This window comes from Nicotiana tomentosiformis, chromosome 7, assembly GCF_000390325.3.
Source record: "Nicotiana tomentosiformis chromosome 7, ASM39032v3, whole genome shotgun sequence".
In the NCBI taxonomy this organism is placed as follows: Eukaryota; Viridiplantae; Streptophyta; class Magnoliopsida; order Solanales; family Solanaceae; genus Nicotiana; species Nicotiana tomentosiformis.
In genome coordinates this window covers 94,445,114-94,467,077 of record NC_090818.1, presented here as the reverse complement: position 1 = coordinate 94,467,077, position 21,964 = coordinate 94,445,114, and the positions used below count along the sequence as shown (strand labels likewise).

The 21,964-nt window shown below is 38.7% G+C and overlaps 1 protein-coding gene and 1 non-coding gene across 2 annotated transcripts; one reads left to right on the top strand and one right to left on the bottom strand.

Annotated features, from left to right (window-relative positions):
* The first annotated feature begins 1,806 nt into the window (after positions 1-1,806).
* Positions 1,807-1,913, top strand: LOC117279621 (small nucleolar RNA R71). The gene has a single exon (XR_004510031.1). It is a non-coding gene; the product is annotated as a small nucleolar RNA R71 (small nucleolar RNA).
* A 10,311-nt stretch (positions 1,914-12,224) lies between these two features.
* Positions 12,225-12,734, bottom strand: LOC138896034 (uncharacterized). The gene has a single exon (XM_070180806.1). It carries the CDS (start codon positions 12,732-12,734, stop codon positions 12,225-12,227), a length of 510 nt encoding a protein of 169 aa, XP_070036907.1.
* Between the last annotated feature and the right edge of the window lie 9,230 nt (positions 12,735-21,964).

The window sequence follows — 21,964 nt, the reverse complement described above, 5'->3', positions numbered from 1 at the left end:
ATGACACACAATTAAAAAGCATAAAGTTAAAGAAAACTTCCATGAACATCTGTCGGGGTCTGAGTCGAAGTCGGGCTCCATTCCTCGCTCCCGAACTAATGCGCACATCCATGCAGACAGCTTCTTCTCAGCCTTTTTGGGTTACACCCCACACCTATCTTTCTCACTCAATGCAGACTTCTCTTTTGAGCCCTTCACTTTCCACTCAACACTCGCAGCTGGTTTTTCCTTTTGTTCTCCCTTTGCTACATTCATCTCAAAGGTCAAATGTCTCCTCACCCACTCTAAGCATGAGTTTTCTCTTATGTATATCCAATATTGCTCTACTCATCGCTAGGATAAGGGGGGCCTCCTTGTTTTCCTTCATATTCACCACTATAAAATCTACAGGAAATATGAACTTATCCACCCAAACTAACACATCTTCCACAATCCCCTCGGGTGTTATAGTCGTTTGATCTGCTAGCTGCAAATATATTGGCACCGGCCTTATCTATCCAATCTCCTTCTCCAGTTTCCTGTAAATAGATAGAGACATTAAATTAATTGAGGCACCAGAATCACATAAAGACTTGTCAAAATTAATAGTTCCTAAAGGGTAAGGTATAGTAAAACTCTCTGAATCTCCACATTTTTGTGGGAGTTTATTTTTGCAATATCGCGCTGCAATGCTCTGTGAGCTTAACCACTGAGGTCTCTTCTATCTCCCTCTTCTTTGTAAGGATATTCTTCAAGAATTTGGCATAAGCAGGAATTTGTGAGAGCACTTCAGTGAATGGTAAGTTTACATGAACCTGTTTTAGCACATCCACATATCTCTCAAACTGCTTGTCCATCTTTTCTCCACATAGATTTTGAGGGAAAGGTGGCGCAGGTATATGCTCGCTCTCATCATGTTCCTCTCTTCTTGAAGTTTCTCCTTTCTTCTTTTTCTTAGCTTTTATCTGGCCCTTCTTCTTTTTATCAACATCATTCTTCAGCTGCTCCCCACTTTCTTTTTCAAGTTTCACATCACTTTGGATTGGGGTGGGATCTTTCAACACTTTCCCACTTCTCAAAGTTACAGCATTCACTATTTCTTTGGGATTTCTCTTAGTATCATCGGGGAGAGTTCCTGGAGCCCTCTCAGATAATATTGTTGCAATCTGTCCCACTTGTCTCTCCAGTGTTCAAAAATATATGCCCAACTCTTTGATAGTTGATCCATGGGCGTCCAGCCTCTCATCTATCTTGATAATGAAGGCCTTCAGTAGATCCTCTATACCAGGTTGAATGGGCTGTTGAGGCTGAAATTGCTGCCTCTACTGATTTTGGTATGCTGGAGCTCCTTGTCCCTGGGGTCTAAATTTATTTTATTGCCAAACATTCACAGTACCTCCAGGTGAACTCCATGAAAAATCAGGGTGCCTCTAACCCATTGCATTGAAATTGTAGTTTCTCACAAGATTCACTTCCTCAGTTGAGGCTTGACACTTATGAGTAGGGTATCATATTCCACATATATCACAAGCTGTATGAGGCTCATTTTGTATCGAGGCTAAGGTCAGCTTCCTTATTTCCTTGGCCATAACATCAAGTTGTACCTGCACAGATGTGTTAGCATCAACTTAGTGAACACCAGTTGATCTTCTTCTTTCAGTACTCACAGAGGGCCACTGATTTGCATCTTCAGTTAACTCATCAAGAATTGTAACTATCTCCTCTGGAGTCTTCTTCATCAAAGGGCCTCCAACTACATTGCTCAATGTTCTACGCAAGGCTGGTGTCAATCCTTCCCAAAAGTCCTGGAGTTGAATCCAGAGTTCAATTCCACTATGTTGACACTTTCGAACAATCTCCTTAAACCTCTCCCATGCTTCAAAAATAGTTTCAGTCTCTTTCTGGCAGAAATTATGGATTTCTCTTCTAATCTTGCCCGTCTTAGCTAAGGAGAAATATTTATCAAGGAATTTTCTGGTCATCTCCTCCCAAGTTCTAATCGATCCACTGGGAAAACTCTGAAGCCACTGTTTTGCATCATCTTTGAGTGTGAATGGGAATGTACTTAAGTACACTGCATCTTGTGACACCCCATTGTATTGAAAGGTGTTCATAATCTCCTCGAAGTCCAATAGATGTGTATTTGAATTTTTATTTGGCTTCCCTCTAAAGACATAGCAATTCTGAAGGGTTTAAAGCAACCCTTGCTTCAACTCGAAATTGTTTGCTGCAATTGGAGGTGGTCTAACAGTGGATAATCCTTGATTGTAGACCGGTCTAGCATAATCGCCCAGAGGTCTCCCAGGCATGAGAGCTATATTTTCGAACTGGTCTGCAGCCAAGGTTGATGTTGATTAAGTTTGTGACCCCTATCTTCTTCATAGATGTGTTGCGCATCTCTAATAGCTGCTTCTCCAGCATCCCATACAGCTTTTTCTCGTTGTTGGGCTGCCTCTCTTGCAGCCAAATCTACATTATCATTACCGTTTCCAGCCATGGTTTCTTTGGTTGAGGATTATAAGGCCCCGGAAAATTTCGCTAAGTAATTTAAGGTTTCGGGGTACAAAGGTAGGTTAATGTATTATATTTGGGAGTTTTGGGGTTGAATAGTGTGTTGGGGAGTTGAAATTTTTCACTCTTACGTCGCCTAGCTTATAGCGCGCTAGACCGCGCTACAGAGCATGCCTCGCTAGGTCTATAAATGGCTACAGAGCGTGCCTCGCCAGGTCTATAGTTGGCTACAGAGCGTGTCTAGCCTGGTTTGTAGCCTGATCCGGAATTTCGGAGTATCCATTCTTCTATTGTTATAAACCAACCCAACTTCGATAAATAACCCTTGAAGCTCATTTTGGAGCAAAAATCTGATATTTTTAGAGAGAAGTGAGAGTGTTCTAGAAAGAAGCTCAAGTGCTTTGTTCATCAAGATCTTGTCCAAGCCTTGAAATCCAACAATAAATCTCTCAAGTTCTTCATCTAAGAGGTAAGGTTTCATACCTTAGTTTTCAATTTCGAATTTGGGTGGAAGATGGTTGATTGAGAGTAAGATTCTTGGATGTAAAAGTATTATTTATACATGCATGTACCAATAAGGTTTGTGAGGAGATTGTTGAGCTCAAATAAGTAAAGATTGGGTTGTGAAGTGAAGGAAATTTTGTGAAAGAACCTTATAACCAATTTGCACACCTAGTGTTTGATGAAATGCTTAAATGAGCTGAGACCATGAATATCTTCCTAATTATGGTTCAATTTTGTTATGTCTCAAAATAGATTGGGATTGCTAGAATTTTCGGAACATCGTAGTAATTTAAGGAAAGCTAAAAGCAAGGTATGTTGGCTAAACTTTCTCTCTTGGAATTGAATTCCATAATGTTCCCATAAGTTTCAAAGTATGGGTTGCGTATTAAAATGTTGTGGCTTTGAATCATATTTCAAATGAAAGCTAGTATGCCAAATTGTGTGAGAAAACCTCAATATGCTTAAGACTCTTAATTGCTCATATGTGTACCTAAAGTCTTGATTGGAAATGTCTTACTGTTGATAACCTATAAAGACGATTGGAAGTGAAATAAGTGAATTGGGATATAAAATGTGGCCAATGTGCATAAGTGAAAGTTATATTTGTGGCCAATGGTGCCAATGGAATTAAAAGATGTGAAAGAAGTATGAAATGCGATAATTGATATAAGTGAAAGTTATACTTGTGGCCAATGGTGCCAATGGAATTAAAAGATGTGAAAGAAGTATGAAATTCGATGATTGATATAAGTGAAAGTTATACTTGTGGCCAACAGAGCCAATGAAATGAAATGATGTGAGAAAGGTTATGAAATGAGCCTTGATTCAACTATTCTGAAATGACTTCGAAAATAGAATTGCCTAAAAGCTTATAAACTCAAGTCATGCTCATATGTGGCTGTTTTAACAGACGTTATGATTTGTGAGTATTTTCAATGTGTTTTGCGTTCTTGCATATTCGTGAGTGGAAATTGTGTATTTCCCTTTGTGGGGAAAAATGTGTCAAGAATAAATGGTGCGTTATTTGCTGATGATTTTTACTTGCACATTAATTGCCAATCATTTTACTCCATTTCTCGGAAAGATATCTATTGTGCTTAAATTGTTTGTTTCTAATGACCTTAAAGTTGTGATTTCCGGAATATTATATGTATGTTGATATTTATAATGATGATACATGAGAGGGAAGAAATGAAAGTGTGGAATATCAAATATGGCCACCGTACCTTGAATAAAGAATCTTGTGAATGGCCAAAAAGAGCCAAGGAAATATTGTTATTGTTATTGGTTGAAAATACTAGTGGAGATTTATACAATGTGAAAGATGATGAGGTAACTACATTTTCACCTATGTTATTTTTGTGAATATTCCCCTTATTTGGGATGAGATTGATGTGATAAAATCATTCCTCTTAATTGGAATGAGATTGATTGATATAAAAGGGTTGATGTCTCGAATAAGACAGCCTAGCCGATCGGGGCGTGATCGGACACCATGTCGCACACATGGAGGTGATTGTGCTGGATATTGTAATTGAAATTTAGATTTTGGTTGATGTCTTCAAATAAGACAGCCTAGCCGATCGGGTCGTGATCGGAATCCGTGTTAAAATTACGGTGGTATTGGTATTGATAGTAATTGTGGTTGATTCTCTAATGAGATAGCCTAGCCGATCGGGTCATGATCGGACTCCGTGCTAAAAGTACGGTGGCATTGGTATTGATAGTAATTGTGGTTGATTCTCTATTGAGATAGCCTAGCCGATCGGGTCGTGATCGGACTCCGTGCTAAAAATACGATGGCATTGGTATTGTGAACCTTGGTATTGTGAACATCGGTATTGTGAACAGTGGTATATCGGTGCTAATGATCTCCCAACCAAAAATTGTATATGAAGTTCGTATTTTGAAAATTATTATGTTTTAACTGGACATTTGGATATTGTGGATTGTGACTTGCTGTTTCTATGTGTTGTCTTTTCTTATATGGGCATTCTATTTTGAAAGAGGATTTTTAGCTATACATACTAGTGCTATTCGACAGTACTAATGTCTTTTTTGCCGGGGGCGCTGTATCTTTAATGGATGCAGGTGGTTCTACAGCAGGCGCCATTGATCAGTGATAGCAGTACACTCTTTTCTGCTGATTTGGTGAGCCCCACTTCATTTCGGGGTCATGTATTTGTTTCTCATGTACTGTGTTTTGAGGTATAGCCGGGGCCTTGTTGCCAGCATTTCCATATTACTCTTCTATTGTACTTAAGGGCTCCGTAGACAGGTTGTAGGTTGTGGTTGATGTTGGGGAATTGAACTAGAAATATTGGTATTTGGAAATCATGTTTTTCATTAATTCTATAAACTCTTCGAATGAAGCTGCTAATGGGAATGAAAATGAAGTTGTTAATAAAATATTTTCAGTGTTTAATTAATGGAGTACATCTCCTCTTTATTCATGGATGAGTTGGGTAGAAGGAAATCTAACAGGCTTTCTCGGCTGGGTTTACTCGATTGAGCGCCGGTCGCGCTCCCCGAGTTTGGGACGTGACAAACTTGGTATCAAAGCCTAAGGTTTTTAAGTGTCCTAGGATGTCTCGGAGCCGTGTCTAGTAGAGTCCTTCTTATCGGCATGTTGTTGACCACATCTATAATGAGGAGGCTACTTGGACATTTAGGAATTTCTCACGTCTTTGATACTCCTGATCGTGCGATAGAGCTCAAATAGGAAACTAAATTCCTCGTCCTGTCTCATTTTCCATATGAGTAACTCATGGGTTCAAGCCATCGAGGAGGAAATGAAAGAACCAATTGCTAGGGGAAGTATTTAATGTCACCACGCCCCCAGATTATGTGGTGAGAGCACCTAAAAAATATTAAAGAGGATTATTGGCATCAATAAGCCGGAATGTTTGATATGAAAGAAAAGCCACTCGGGTTTATGTTGGATGATTCTTGAAATATGTTATGGTTGAAGAAAGAGGGGGCACAAGAAGAACAAATTCCCTTGGGTTGGATACACCTCTTCCGATCTGCCCGATATGCGGGCAAAAATAATTTACGTCATGTTGTGAGTATGCTCAGAAGCATGTTAGGGGTGGTAGATTTGGGCAATTCCAAAAGTCCATACAACGAGCTGTTGCAGAGATTGTTACTCCCGCCATGAAGGCTTGGAGGAAGACTAAGGGAAATTCTTAAGATGTATGCAAAAAGGGTAAGTATCAGGTAAGTGGGGCGAGCCAGTTTAACGGACCCCATCCTCGTTGTGTGAAGTGTATGAGATGTCATTCGGGGGTATGTCATTATGGTACTAATATATGTTTGGATGTGGAGTAGAGGAGTATCAATTAAGGTACTGTCCTGTCAATCTAAAGTCATCAAGTGAGTCACTCCTTAGTATATCATTATGAACACCGCATTATTTTCCTTGTATATGTACATCCATATTGAAGAGCCTACATAAATATGGTCTTAACCAAAACGTTGAAACACAAAATATTGCATGTACCTACTCTTTGAATGAGACGCGGTATTCGTGAAGCCTCTTGATTACAATTTTCTTATTTACAACCTCTTGAGGAATTGAGCTCTATAATTATGTCCTTGAATTGAGTTATAACTCTATGATTAATACTTCCCAGTTGCTTCCCTAAATTCTCAACAAGGGACTATACCTGATGAATTTCTTATAGAACATTTTGATTTAAATGGATAACATCTGCTCAATTGTGCTTATGCATGCACAGTCATGAAGTTTACCTATGTGGTATCAAATCCAATGTAAAGCAGCCTAGTGTTGAGATCCTTCTTGAGCCACTCTTTCTCTTTCCGGTGAATGTGGTTCCTACGGTTTGAACAATCACTTCACTTCTTTGTTAATATTATCATGAATCCATTTCACTGTCTAGTAACATGAGAGCATATCTCAGCACCTATCATGTGCATACATGCCAATTGAAAGGGGACACTTATCCGCATAAAGTTTCTGACCAATTTGAGATTTATCACAAATTCGTCACAGGGAGATCTTGTTGTTTACCCATCTCAGTATGACTTTTATGTTCACCTAGAGCATGCCTCCGTGAGTAACTCACTTTGTTCCTAGTATTATAGTTGCCAGTGAAGTGGCCTGATATGGCAGCTTGAGAGTTATTATGGTAGAAACATGTCTAGCTCATTGCAAAGTGTTCATTCTCTCTAACTAATACATGATTTCACCCCAATATTACGATGTCCTAGCTATGTGGTTTCACTAGTGAAAGGTTGAAATTAGATGTTTTTAGATTTTGGCACATATCATGAGCATATTGATTTGAAAGACAAATTTGTCGTATCTCTAGTCCTCTCATATAAGATCAACTATTGGCAAGGGATGAGCTGACAAAATGATAATAATCTCGCATGTGTTCAACTTCTTTTTCAACCTCATGGGCTTGTGGCATATCTATTCTTTGTGTCAGTTAATGTTGAGAGCGTAATGCAACTACATGCATTTTGAAACCCATATCACATTCGGAGTGCCAAAATATTCTCATTTCAAGTTGAACTGATTTTCCCTTGATTATCAATGCCTACTAGGAAACTCTATGTTTCATTTGTTGAATCGATGATTTCGTCACAATAATTAATAGTGGCAGCACTATTGGTGGTCACCCTCATGTCTCTTAGAATATAACCTTTTAAAATACCCTTCTCGGCACGTTGATGGATTCTTGAATAATTCCAGCCCAATCTCGAACCTCCTTGTTCCTATTTATAGTAACCTATGGGGGTTGAAGGTTCAAATATGTCAAAGAAGCATCATCATCCAGTGATCAAATATAATGGATAGGAAGTTTTATGGTCATATTCAAGCTAGCACATCTAAGAGTAATTGTTGGAGGTCGCCAAAGGTTTAGTTTGGGTGTTCGGCATAGGGGTTTAGATTTGAAGAAAGTGAATAGGTTATTCTCAAGATTTTCGCTATGAATATGTTGGGTGAATTGTTAAGGAAGGTAAAGTATGTGTAATCACATTAGGCCTTATCAAATCTTGAAGGAAATAGGCCAAACTATGAGTATGATATTTTCCCTATTATTATCCTCCGTGTACCCGGTGTATCATGTGTCTATGTCTATATTAAGGTAGTTGTAAATCCTTTGTCTATAGCTCCGGTGAAAACTACTGAAGGTGAAGTTAATGGATGATTGGCTTATGAGGGGTATCTAATTGTCATCCTTGTTAGATAAGTTTGGGAGTTGAGATTGTTTCTGTGAATGTGTAAGGTTCATGTCAAGATACCGCTTTTGTTAATGTAATGCCCTCAATGTTTAGATTAGTATTGTTGATATATATCTTGCGATGCTTTGTCGAGTTATGGAAGTGTTGTTAGGGTGGTTTTGGTGTTACTCTGGCAGGTGATTAGGCCCAAATACAAGTCTGTAGGCCGTAAAACGGCCGCAGAGTGAAGCAGGACAGCCCAGTTCCCAGGGTCACTTTTCGCGGTCATTTCGCGGACCGCATAACCATTATGCGGTCGCATATGTGACCGCAGAACCTGTTCCGGAGCTTCATTTTTGGGGGTTTTAAACCCGACCCTATTCCATTAAAACACCTACCTTGGACCATTTTGAACTTATTTTCTGATATTTTTAGAGTGAGGGAGAGGGTCCTAGAGGGAGAAAGTGATCTTCATCAAATTACTCTTCAATTCTCACTTAAAACCTTGAAGATTATCAAGAAAGGCACCTAAGTCTTCTTCCTAAGAGGTAAGATTCTATCACCCAAACTCTTAATTTCAAAATGTAACTAGAATGGGCCATTAGTAAGGTAATTCATGGGGATGGGAGTGCTTACCTTGCATGCATGTATTCCTAAGGCATGTGGGGAGATTGTGAGTTAAAGATAAAAAATAATGGGGTGTGGATTGGTGGAGTCTTTCATAAAAAGTCCGTGAAACCTTAATACACACATAGTGTTTGATAGAATGCTCAAGTGAGCTAGAATTATGATCGTTTTCCTAATTTTGGGTTCAATTTTGCTATATTGCAAAAATAGATTGAAGTTGCTAATATTCCAGAACGTCTTAGAATTTTTAAGAGGCTCAATTGAGGTATGTTGGCTAAACCCCCTCTTCTTAGAATTGGATCGCACGGTATTCATACAATCGACGTAAGTCCCAAATTGAACGTCCTAGAAATTGCTATCCTGAATGTGCTTGCTTTGCAAATATATGTGTAATATGTATTCACATGCTTTCATCATGTTACCTCGTCATCTGAGGAAATGTTCAAGACTTAGAATATGTGCAATATACCTATACTTCAAGTCAAATTTGGTTAAGGACTGTTATGCCAAATTGTGTGAAAAGCCTCTTTGTGCCTTGAATTCTAAATTACTCACATGTGAAATCAAGAGTCTTGAATGAAAACCGTGTTGTTATTGATGATAATAATAATAATGTTGGATTGTGAAAAAGAACTTGAATTATAAAATAAGGCCAAGTGCCAAGAACGACTTTATAATTAAAGCCATTTGTGCCAATGTGCTGAAAAGATGGGAAAGAAATATAAAGTAAGATGATCAATTGAAATGGTTGATGTCTCGAATGAGATGGCTTAGCCGATCGGGCCAAGATCGGACTCCGTGTAATAACACAGTGGTATTGTGAATGAAATAGTGAATATGGTTGATGTCTCAAATGAGATGGCTTAGCCGATCGGGCCGAGATCGGACTCCGTATAAGAACATGGTGGTATTGTGGACTGTGGTATATTGGCACTAACAACCATCCAACCTAACAATGCGGGAGTTGACTTAAAAATCTATGTGATCCTTAACTTGATGTTTTAATGTTATTTGAAGCTCGTATTGAATCCTTGACTGTTTCCCTTGTATTATTATTCATTCTATTGAGATGGTATTTAGCTATACATACTAGTACTATTCGACAGTACTAACGTCCCTTTTGTCAGGGGCACTACATCTTTAAATGGATGCAGGTGGTTCCATAGCAGACAGTGTTGATCACAGATAGGTGTTGCATCCTCTTCTCAGCGGACTCGGTGAGCCCCATTTCATTCCGGGGTCATGTAATATATCTTTTGTTTATATTGTTGTACTTTTGAGGTATAGCTGGGGCCTTGTTGTCGTCACCTTCTTTACACTCTTTTGTATCTTTAGAGGCTCTATAGACACAATGTGGGTTGTATACGGGTGTTGGGAATGTTAAACAAGTTATGTTGTGTTTGATCACTTGTTCTACTCAGATTATAAGAATATGTGTATTTTGAGACTTAAAGGAGAAATAGCTAATGAAACGGTTTAATATTGTATGTATGAACTTTCCACTATTTAATTAATGAAATCATATCTTTCTTTTCCTTGATTATGGGTGAGTGGGGTAGAAAGTATTTAACAGGCTCGATCGGGTTCACTCGGTTGAGCGCATGTTGCGCTTCCCGAGGTTGGGGCGTGACAGGACAGTATTCTTGTAGTTTCTAGCTTGATTTCTATCCAAGATGATCAACAATTAAGATTTCTATAACTTCTAACTACAATTAACTAAGAATCTAAAGCTATTGACTAATGACAATCGCAACAACGGTAAGCAAGGAAGTTATCAATGGGAGAAAATAGGGTTTTGATGGGATAGGTGCAAGATAATTGTTTAGGATCTAACTCTAGATAATTCACTTCTAATGTTCAAGTGAGTCTCTTGAATTCACTCAATTATTAGTTCAAACATTCAGCAAAAACTCCTCTCTCGATTAAGTTTTAACCTCACAATATGAACCAATTTAAGCACGTGAAGATATGCAAGAAAGCGTAGTGGATTGGTCTTTAGGAGAACCTCTTTCAGTTATTCTCCTAACTAGGTTTAATCAATGATTCAACTAGCCTCTTTCGATTACTTAGAAGAATCTATTAACTCAACCAACAATATAATGCAATGATATCACAAGTTATGCCTCTCTCGATTACATGAACAAGTGAATATAGATGCAACAAATAATTCATCCAAAAACACTTCAATACATAATTAGAGTTATAATCCACAAACAATTATTAATACACCAAATCCCTCAAACCCTAAAAGGGAACTACTCCATATATATGGAGTAATTCATCACAAATAAAATTAAAGTATAGGAAAACATAAATTCAATCCAAACTCGGGTCTTGAGTGAGGAAGGAATGATGAAATCCTTGTGCTCGTATTCTTCCAACTCCTCCTTAGCCTCCTTAGGTCGAATATGTGTAAAATTTCTAGAAAATAATGTTTTTTCATGTATTTATACCAAGTAGGGTCGGGCCCAGACGAAACCACCATCTCCTAGCCGAAATAGGAAAATTACTTTGTAAAAAATACACAGGCACGCCGCATGGGGCGACGCGCCATACGGGGCATTAGTGGGGAAATTTGGAGAGCTAACTTCTGACATATAGTAGGGATTTGCACAAGCGTGGCGCCCCACACGCCACGGCAGTGAGGAATTCTCAGAGTACGAACCAAACTTTGATTTTTGACGTCCAGACTTGGTCCTTGACCCCCGAACACGATCCCGGCTTGACCCCTTGGGCCTTTACTCAGACTTCAAAGCTTCAAATTACTCAAATTCATTCCACAACATCTACATAGCTCGGAATTACTCCTACAAGGCATAAAACACACAATAAGTGCAAAACACTATCAATTAAAGCTCAACACAAATAAAGTGCAGTGAATTAGAGTGCTTTAAGCGACTAAAATACGCAATTATAGCCTACCATCACTGACACGTGCCCCTGTTCGAATGTGAATAATGTGAATTGGAACACTAGAAGTCTTGCTGCTTTGAGGATTCCACTAGTGAATGGTTGGATAATCTTTGGTCCGGTACCAAGCTTCATTTTTGCTACCGAGCCAAAGATTATCTAACCACCCCAGTGGCTTGTAGGGAAGTAGCAATCGTGAACGGTTGAATAGCCTTCAGTCCGATACCAAGCTCAGTTTCCCGTTAGGAATTTCTGTATCGAGCCAAAGACTATCTAACCATCCCGCAGTGGCTTGTCATTTTTATGCCTTGTCATTTAAAGGTCTTATTTCTACCGATGGCATTTCCTTCGTAGTATGCTTTCCGATGCTGCCTTGTTAAAATCCTTGCCAGAAAAACTCAATTGGGACAAAAATTGGACAAAGAGAAAAAGAGTGTTGCACATACTTTCAGTATAAGCGGTGCTCATCAGCAATAATACCTTTTGAGGTGGGACATATTCTAGTTGCTTGGAAATTTTACTCCATCTTGGTTTTCCAGCTCATATGATCCTTTTCTGGTGACAGCTAAAACCTGGTAGGGGCCTTCCCACGTCGGATCGAGCTTCCTTACATTGAGTTCTCGGGTGTTTTGAGTCACGTTTCTTAAAACCAAGTCTCCCACTTTGAAATAATGGAGATTGGCTCTTCGACTATAGTATCTTTCCATTCTTTGTTTCTGGTCCACCATCCTTATGTATGTCAAGTCCCTACGTTCGTCAAGCAGCTCCAATTTGACTAGCAATGCTTCGTTGTTTGTCTCTTCGTCCGCACGGAAGTACCTCAAGGAAGGTTCTCCTACTTCCACCAGGATCAGAGCTTCTGCTCCGTATACAAGAGAGAAATATGTCTCTCCCGTGCTTGACTTGGTCGTTGTCTGGTATGCCCATAGCACTACCGGTAACTCTTTGGGCCACTTGCCTTTGACTGTTTCCAATCTCTTTTTAAGGTTTTGAATAATCACCTTGTTCATCGACTCCGCTTGGCCATTTGCGCTCGGATGGTATAGCGAAGATGTGATTCTTTTGATTTTCAAGTCCTCAAGGAATTTTGTGACCTTTGCGCCTATGAACGGTGGCTTGTTGTCGCAAGCTATCTCTTTCGGTATTCCGAACTAGAAAATTATGTTCTCCCATAGGAAATCTACCACTTCGCGCTCGCTAATTTTCTGGTAAGGACCTGCTTCCACCCACTTAGAGAAGTAATTAGTTAAAATTGAAAGATACCTTACCTTACTGAGAGCCGGTGGCAGCGGACCGACTATCTCTATCCCCCATTTCATGAATGGCCATGGCGATAATACCGAGTGCAATAGCTCTGCCAGTTGGTGTACTAACGACGCAGGGCGTTGACACTTGTCGCATTTCTGAACGAATGCCTTGGCGTCTTGTTCCATCCGGGGCCAGTAGCATCCTGCCCTAACTAATTTTAACACCAATGAGTCTGCACCTGAATGATTTCCACAGATTACTTTGTGAACCTCTCGTATGACGTAATTAGCCTTGGAGGCTCCTAAATATCGGGCCAATGGACCTTGGAATGACCTTTTGTACAACTGTCCTCCCCAGAAGTTGTAACGAGCTGCTTTGGTGCGGAGTGCCCGGGATGCCTTCGGGTCTTCTGGCAGTTTGTCGTACTCGAGGAAGTCGATGATTTATTTCTCCAGTCCCAGACCAAGTTGGTTGCATTCTTTTCATAATAACCATCCACATCCAATACGGAATGCATGAGCTGTATGACCGTACCGGAATCTGATCCCTTTATTTATGTGGACGAGCCCAGATTGGCCAATACGTCTGCTTCCACATTTTCTTCTCTTGGGATGTGGGTGATTGGCCATTCCCCGAACCGTGCATGCAGAGTTTGAACTTTCACCACATATTATTGCATGCGTTCCTCTTTGGTGTCAAAGATTCTGTATACCTGATTTACCACTAGTTGGGAATCGCATTTGATTTCAATGACCTTGGAGTCTAGTCCCAGGGCCAGTTCAAGTCCTACAATCAAAGCCTCATACTCAGCTTCATTGTTAGTCAAGGGAACATGTTTAATGTCCTGCCTCAGGGTTTCTCCCGAGGGCATAATTAAGACTACCCCGAGCCCACACCCTTTCACACTGGAAGCTCCGTCCGTGAACAAGGTCCAAACTCATGATGTTGTTTCCGACACCATCACCGCTTCCTTGGTAGCCAAAGGCAGCAGCCCGGGACTGAAATCAGCCACGAAGTCGGCCAAAACTTGTGATTTGATCGCAGTCCTGCATTTATATTCGATGTCAAATTCACTCATTTCGACTGCCCACTTGGCCATTTGACCTACCAATTCAAGTTTGTGAAGGACATTCCGCAGGGGAAAATTTGTCACTACAACTATCAGGTGGCATTGAAAGTAAGGCCTAAGCTTTCGAGCGACGACTACGAGAGCTAAGGCCAATTTTTTGAGGTGCGGATAATGAGTTTCGGCTCCCGTTAAAATTTTGCTAACATAATAGATAGGAGATTGCGTACCTTCATCTTCCCGGACTAGAACGGCATTTATCGCTACCTCCGAGACTGCTAAGTATACTAGCAATTGTTCACCTTCCTCCGGTTTTAATAATAATGGAGGACTTGATAAATACCGTTTCAGGTCTTTTAGAGCATGTTGGCATTCCGGAGTCCATTCGAAGTTGTTCTTCTTCTTCAGAAGTGAGAAGAGGTGATGACATTTTTCCAAGGACCGGAAAATGAACCTGCTTAGAGCAGCCAATCTTCCGGTTAGCCTTTGGACTTCTTTCACATTTGTCAACTGGTCTGGAATGTCCTCAATGGTTTTAATCTTGCCGGGATTGACTTCCATCCCCCTTTTGTGACACCAGGAAACCCAAAACTTTACTGGAGCTGACTCTGAATGTACACTTTTGGGGGTTAAGCTTCATGTTGTGCTTCCTTAGCATGTCAAAGGTTTCTTGGAGGTGTTTGAGATGGTCACCTGCGTTTAAAAACTTAACCAGCATATCATCTATGTAAACTTCCATTGTTTTCCCTATTTGTTTTTTGAACATTTTGTTCACGAGCCTCTGATAAGTGGCTCCGAATTTCTTAAGCCCGAAAGGCATCACATTGTAGCAATATGTGCCAAAGTTTATTATGAACGAAGTTTTTTCCTAATCATCCGGGTTTATTTTGATTTGGTTGTACCGGAAATAGGCATCGAGGAAACTCATCAACTCGTGCCCGACCGTTACATCAATCATTTGATCAATGTTTGGCAATGGGAGCGAGTCTTTTGGGCACACCTTATTCAGATCCTTATAATATACGCACATGCAAAATTTATTATTCTTTTTTGGAACTACTACTACGTTAGCTAGCCAGTCAGGATACTTTACCTCCTGGATTGAACCAATATCAAGCAATCTAGTTACCTTTTCTTTGACAAACTTGTTTCTACCCTCGACGATCAGGCGCTTCTTTTGCCTTACCAAAGGGATATTGGGATCCAGGCTTAACTTGTGTATGGCCACCTCTAGCGGGATACCTATCATATCCACGTGCGACCATGCAAAACAATCAACATTAGTTTTAAGAAATTCTATAAATCCTGACCTGAGGTCGGGATTTAATCCTATCCCCAAGTGGAACTTCCTTTCTAGGAACTTTTCGAACAATGCCACCTATTCGAGTTCTTCTGTCATGGATTTGGCTGCGTCCATTTTTTTGGTACTTGGAAATACCTTGGTACCTGATAGGATTCTGATGGCTCCTCCCCTTTATCGTCTTCATTTGATTCAAGAGGGGGCATCGGTTCCTGTAATTGATATATCGCGTGCTCCTTCCCTTTGCTGATGGAAACCCAAATCGTGTTCATCTCCCTTGCCATCAGTTGATCTTCTCTTATTTGTTTGATTCCCTCAGGAGTTGGGAATTTCAGAAGTTGATGGTATGTTGATGGTATGTTGATGGAACAGCCTTCATCTCATGTAGCCATGGTCTGCCAAGAATAATATTGTAGCCCATGTCGTCGTTTACTACTTCAAACAAGGTAGTCTTCATGACCCCTTCGGCGTTTGTGGGCAGGAGGATCTCCCCTCGGGTTGTCACACTTGCTAAGTTGAACCCGACGAGGAGCTTTGTGGCTGGAATAATGCTTCCGGTTAGCTTGGCTTGCTCCAGCACTCTCCATTGAATGATATTGGTTGAACTTCCTGGGTCCACCAAAACACGTTTAATCTTAAAATCTAGAACATTAAGGGAAATTACCAGGGCATCATTGTGCGGCAGTAGGAGTCCATCGACGTCTTCCTCTGTGAATGTGATATCGTCCTTGGTGACTTCCTGGAGTCTCTTGCTATGAGTCACCAACACCTTTATCTTTTTTGCTTCCTTGAAGGTCATACCATTGATCTCGTTTCCCCCGAAAATCATGTTGATGGTCTGTCGGGGAGGGTCTTCACCTATCTTCGAGGGCTCTGCGTTATCACGGTTGCAGTCGTAATTATTTTTGGCCCGGTCACATAAGAACTCTCTGAGATGGACATTTATCAACAATGTCACCACCTCCTCGCAAAGATGTCGGCAGTCCCCAATCCAGTGGATGTTAGTCCCATGATACTCGCACCATAGGTTAGGATCCTTTTGGCTGGGATCGGATCTAATCGGCCTTAGGAACTGTGCTTCCTTAATGGCTCTCATCGTCGATACCAGCTCTACTATGCTGACATTGAAATTGTACTCAGATAGCCTGGGATAAGTGGAATACCGGGAGCCTGAAACCTTTTTGTCCTGCAATGACCTATTATTCCGGCCACGGTCAATTCTTCTATCGGGAGCGAACCTGTCCACCGATCAGAAATCTCTGCCATATCCTTCAGCCCTTTCGTAGGGAAAAAATTGGCCCTTACAAGATCACCGGTCTGCGTCAAAATTATCCTTCGACTTATACTTGTTATTTTCTCTATCCCGACCCTTGGTTGATGCCGGAAAATCGAGCTAGTTGTCTTCTATTCTTATCTTTGTTTCATAATGGTTGTGGATATTTGCCTATGTAGTTGCCTAGAACTCAAGCAGGCTTTCTTTCAGTTTCCTAGAGGCATCGGAGCTCCTCGCGTTCAACCCTTTAGTGAACGCCTCAGCCGCCCATTTATCTGGTACGGCTGGTAGCAACATCCTTTCTTTCTGAAACCTGGTAACGAACTCCCGCAGCAATTCAGACTCTCCTTGCGCAATTCTGAATATGTCGGCCTTGCGGGCCAGTACCCTCCTGGCCCCGGCATGGGCCTTGATGAAGGAATTTGCGAGAATCTTGAAGGAATCTATTGAGTGCTCGGGTAAAAGTGAATACCATGTCAGGGCCCCCTTCGTGAGGGTTTGTCCGAACTTCTTCAGCTGGACCGACGCAATCTCGTGCGGAGCTAAGTCGTTTCCTTTCACCGCCATTGTATAAGTGGTGATGTGCTCCTGAGGATCCGAAATCCCATCATACTTCGGTACATCAGGCATTTTGAAACGCTTTGGAATCAACTGTTGTGCCGCGCTCGATTTGATCGGCGACTGGTGTATTTCTTTGAATCTGGGCTCTTCAGCACTGGTGGTGCGCCCGGAATTTGGTCCATTCAGGCGTTTATTTCCCTCATAAATCATATGAGCTCAGTTTTGAAAGGATCATTACAGTTATTGTTACCAGATCTGCTACCGATACCCCTAGCCCCGTCGAAGCTGACCTCACCCCTCGGGTGTTGTTATCAACCCTTTGCGCTGTTTGGTTTGCGGGAGCACCGGGAGGAACTGGACCCCTTCCATTTGCGTTGTTGGAAGCACCCGACAACACTTGCCTCAATTCTGTCATGGCCTGGTCTTGCCACGCGAGATAGGCCATGATAGACTTTTGTTGTTTTCTCAGGATCCTCATCGTTTCTGCAACGTGCTCGTCTTCAGCGTCATCAGGAGTCGCCTCCCTTACTTGTCGGGGATACCACCTCCCATGAATCGGCGTGGCTATGTCCTTCTCGTTGAAGGTGTCGCTGATCGAATTCTCGTGTTGAGGCAGATTTTCCTGTGCCTCAACGTTATATGCGATATTGACATCGTTATCTGCCATCTTTTACGATCTTCGCTAAGAAACAAAGAATCAAACAGATTAGTAATAGATGCAAGGATCAACTCAATTACGCAACTGTCTAAGCCTCACGGTGGGCGCCAAACTGTTTACCCGTAAAATGGTACAGTTGAATTTATAGCATGATTTATAGACAAGCGAATCGATTTGATCCCAAAATAATAAATAAATTAAATAAAATATAAAATTTAGCGTTAAAATCGAGATAAGATAGCAGACAACTTGGTTCCAGGAGCAAGGCTTCCGAAGACATTAATAAGAATATTGATAGACATAAAATAAAGTATTATTTAGCTTGAAATAATGTGTAGCATAAGTTTGCTAGAAATTTCGTGTCTTACAATGGTTATTGAAGTCATTATTTATAGCAATACTTAGGGAACTAGGTTCTAGGATCAATCTCCTCTTAAATGACAATAATGGGTGCTATTGATGAATATATAATGGCAGGCTATGAATGCCAAAATTCTCTGTAACAGATTGTGTATTTAATATTGAGAAATATTCTTCATTGAATGTCATCTGCTGGCAAATATTTATTTGCCCTCGCTAACAATGTTCCTTTCGGGGTCTGCCCGGTCCCAACCAAAGTTGTTGTCCTCGGTTTTGGTTTCCACTCGCTTTGTCTTTCGGCTGCTCCGATTTCACGTATCATTCTATCATTTAAGTATTTAATGTGAACCGATTTTATCCTATACAACTATATGTAAATTTCTAAGATTAGAATGTCCAATTATAGTATATTTGACTTGAAAATTTTCCAGAATTGAATGACTTATATAATAGGCAAAATATATAGATGGACACTTCTTGTTAGTAGAAGTGTACCTTGTGGATACCCAAAACTGGCAGACCTGATGCGTGATTTCAATCTCAAATGACGCGACAATTAGATGAATAAAAAATAAAATACTCATTTCAAGAGGTAGTTTGAATCGATATAGAGTTTAAGATTTTAAAAAAAAATTATACATGTGATATTAAAATTTTAAGGGATAAAAGCTTTGTGAACCATAACATTTGTGTGGCTATAAAAACTTCTTATTAATGATAAAATGAATAAAATAAAAAGTTTAAGGTTAGATTATTTTTAAATATAAAAATATATCATTTATTTTGAAATATACTAATAAATAATTAGAAAAGTGTATCACATAATTTGAAACGAAACCAATAATACAAATCTTGACACGTGAAATTAAAAGAAAAGGAATACATTTTAAGAAAAGAAAACCCGCTTTCCTTATCACTAGCAACCAACCCCTCCCCCCTTCTTATTCCCCATCCGCTCCCCCTCTCGTTTTTCACCACATGTTATGTTTAACCTAAATTTAATTAATGGGCTAATTTAATTAAATTTATAAAATTAAGCCACAAACAAACGACTCGATCGAATATGCTTGATATTTGTGAATAGGTAACAAATAAATACAGCTAATAATTGTAGGTAAGAACAATATGAAAGGAATAAAGGAGAAAAAAAGAACTTCTTATTGGTAATTCTTAAAAGGAAGAATGAATTTGATCGTGCTTCTTGAAGCAATAGAACCGGTCATAATTTTAATATAACTAGTCTTAAGGTACGCGCGTTGCGCGTGTATATATATATATATATATATATATATATATATATATATATATATATATATATATATATAATATATTTTATATTATAAATAAAAAATAAAAAATTAATTCAAGTTCATGAAAATAATAAATATTAATCTTATTAACTAATGTATTAAAGGAAGAAATCATACCCAAGAAAAGTCCTTAAAACATAAGCAACAAAGTTGGTCTATCATGTATTATATTATTTATTGTTGGTACAATTCCCGTAAGTTAGTTTGTGCACAAATTTCTCTCATCTCTTCATTGCCATAATCCTGCATGTGCCTATTGGCTCAAAATATTATAAAACCAAAGACATTTGTCCTCTGCATATTAGATAACACAAAATTAAAAAAAGTTTAACTTATATGCATTAACAGTGTAACTGTGCAAGTAATATTTTATATTATTAGATCATGCAAAAAATGTTTATAAATAATTTGATTGATAATCTTGAAAATAAAGTAGGTAAAACTGAACTAATAATGTAAAATTCTTTGACCATTATCGAATATTAGTAAAACAAGATAAAAAATGCACACATGCGTAATAAAAATAAATGACATAAAGTTCAACGAATACAAAAGTACATAGTTCTGTTGACAGTAACATATTTCAACAAATAAAGACTTCAATTAACTACTATTTCTATCATAATTGATACTATAGTACTATATATTTGTAGAAAAAACTTGTAGAAATACTTGCCTAATTAATCAAATTTCAAGAATAGCTAAAAATTATAGACTATCAATCAAACTTTTAAAGAAACACTTACCGAACTAAATATCATATTATAGTCATAATTTGGTCATTTAATGGGATAATCATATATTTGCATTCTTTTTCTGTATTTAAAGATGAAAGATTTTTGAACCTCAAGCCGTACTCATTCCCTTTTTCTAACCATAGCCAGAGCTGGAGAGTATCAATTCATATGCTCAAATCTCGTCGTCGAAGTGAATGGGGGAATTAACTTGAGCAATGAGTAATTGTTGATCTTTTACTACAAAATCACCATAATTAATGAATTATTGTTAAAGAACAATAGACTTAAGTAGTATAATAGTTAAAATATGAAAATAAACAATCAAAATTTTAAATTAATCTCCATAGAATATGCGGCAAAGGAAGTTAAAAATATTAAAGTCATTTTCAATCAAAATATCATCCTAAAATTATATTTTCTTTACAACTTCGATCTACTGTAAGTTCAATTAGAATGCAAAGAAGTCTTTAGACATATAACAGGAGTAGTGATAATATAATATGAAAAATATGAAAAAGAAAAATTAAAATAGGACATACCTTCACCCAATTCTAATCAACCTAAGCTTTGTGAATCTTTCTTTCCCTTATTCACAAGAAGAAAATTCTTTTATCATTCATTCTATAGAACTGTAAAAATAAAATAGTTTAAACGAACCACGGATGAATATTTATAACAAAAATAGGAAGAAAGATTCACATAAATGTGCTTGCTATAGGCCAAACGATTCAGATCCCCACTAAAAATACATAAGTAAATCAACACCAAAGAAACAACAAATACATAATGAATTAATTAACGTAATAAAAAAGAGAGTAGAAAGAACGAATGCTTAACCTCAACCTTAAGTATGCAAATAGTCAAAATTATGTTGTGTGCTATACACAAGGTAGCCGCAGAGTTTTTCTTTGTGAGGTTTTAGGATTTGTTTCGAATGAATCTAATAACAAACAAAAAGACTCGAAACCCTAAAAACGTGATTTTCTTGTGTTATGTATTGTTACTTTTCGTTTGCAAATATGGTATATTACATAGTTCAAATAAGAAAAAATTTAATACATAATATTTAGTTGATTTTGAATTCCTAAATATCAGAAGAATAATTAAATAATTATTCCTAAATATTAGGAAAAATAATTAAATAATTATTTTATCAAGTGTGAACTCTATTTTAAGAGGATAAAATAGGCAAACGATATTTCGCTAAGCACCTTCGTGTTTTTAATATAGTACTAGTTTAAGGGTACGTGCGTTGCACGTGTGTATTGTCACGACCCAAAATTCAAAAACAAAGGCTGTGATGGCGCCGGGCACCACTGTCAGGCAAGCCAACCATAATCAATTAACTTAATTACCTATTTTAGTATTTTTGAAATAAAAAAATTTTCAATGAAATAGTAAAGATAAAACTCATAGAGTAAATGATAAATATTTTTAGCAACTAAATTTTTAAACAATTCACAACTATTCCCAAAACCTGGTGTCATAAGTGCATGAGCATTTACTAGGGAATTAAAAATAAAATACAGCATCTGTCCATAATACAAATTAGATAGGAAAATATAATAACTCTGAAGGAGACTCTGTTAGCTGCGGATCGTAATATAGAATGCAGCTCACTTATGTCCCCACAATTATTAACCACACCTCTGCGCCCACAAGGCACCTATACATATATGTACCTGCACAATAAAATGTGCAGCAAGTGCAGTATGAGTACGAAAACA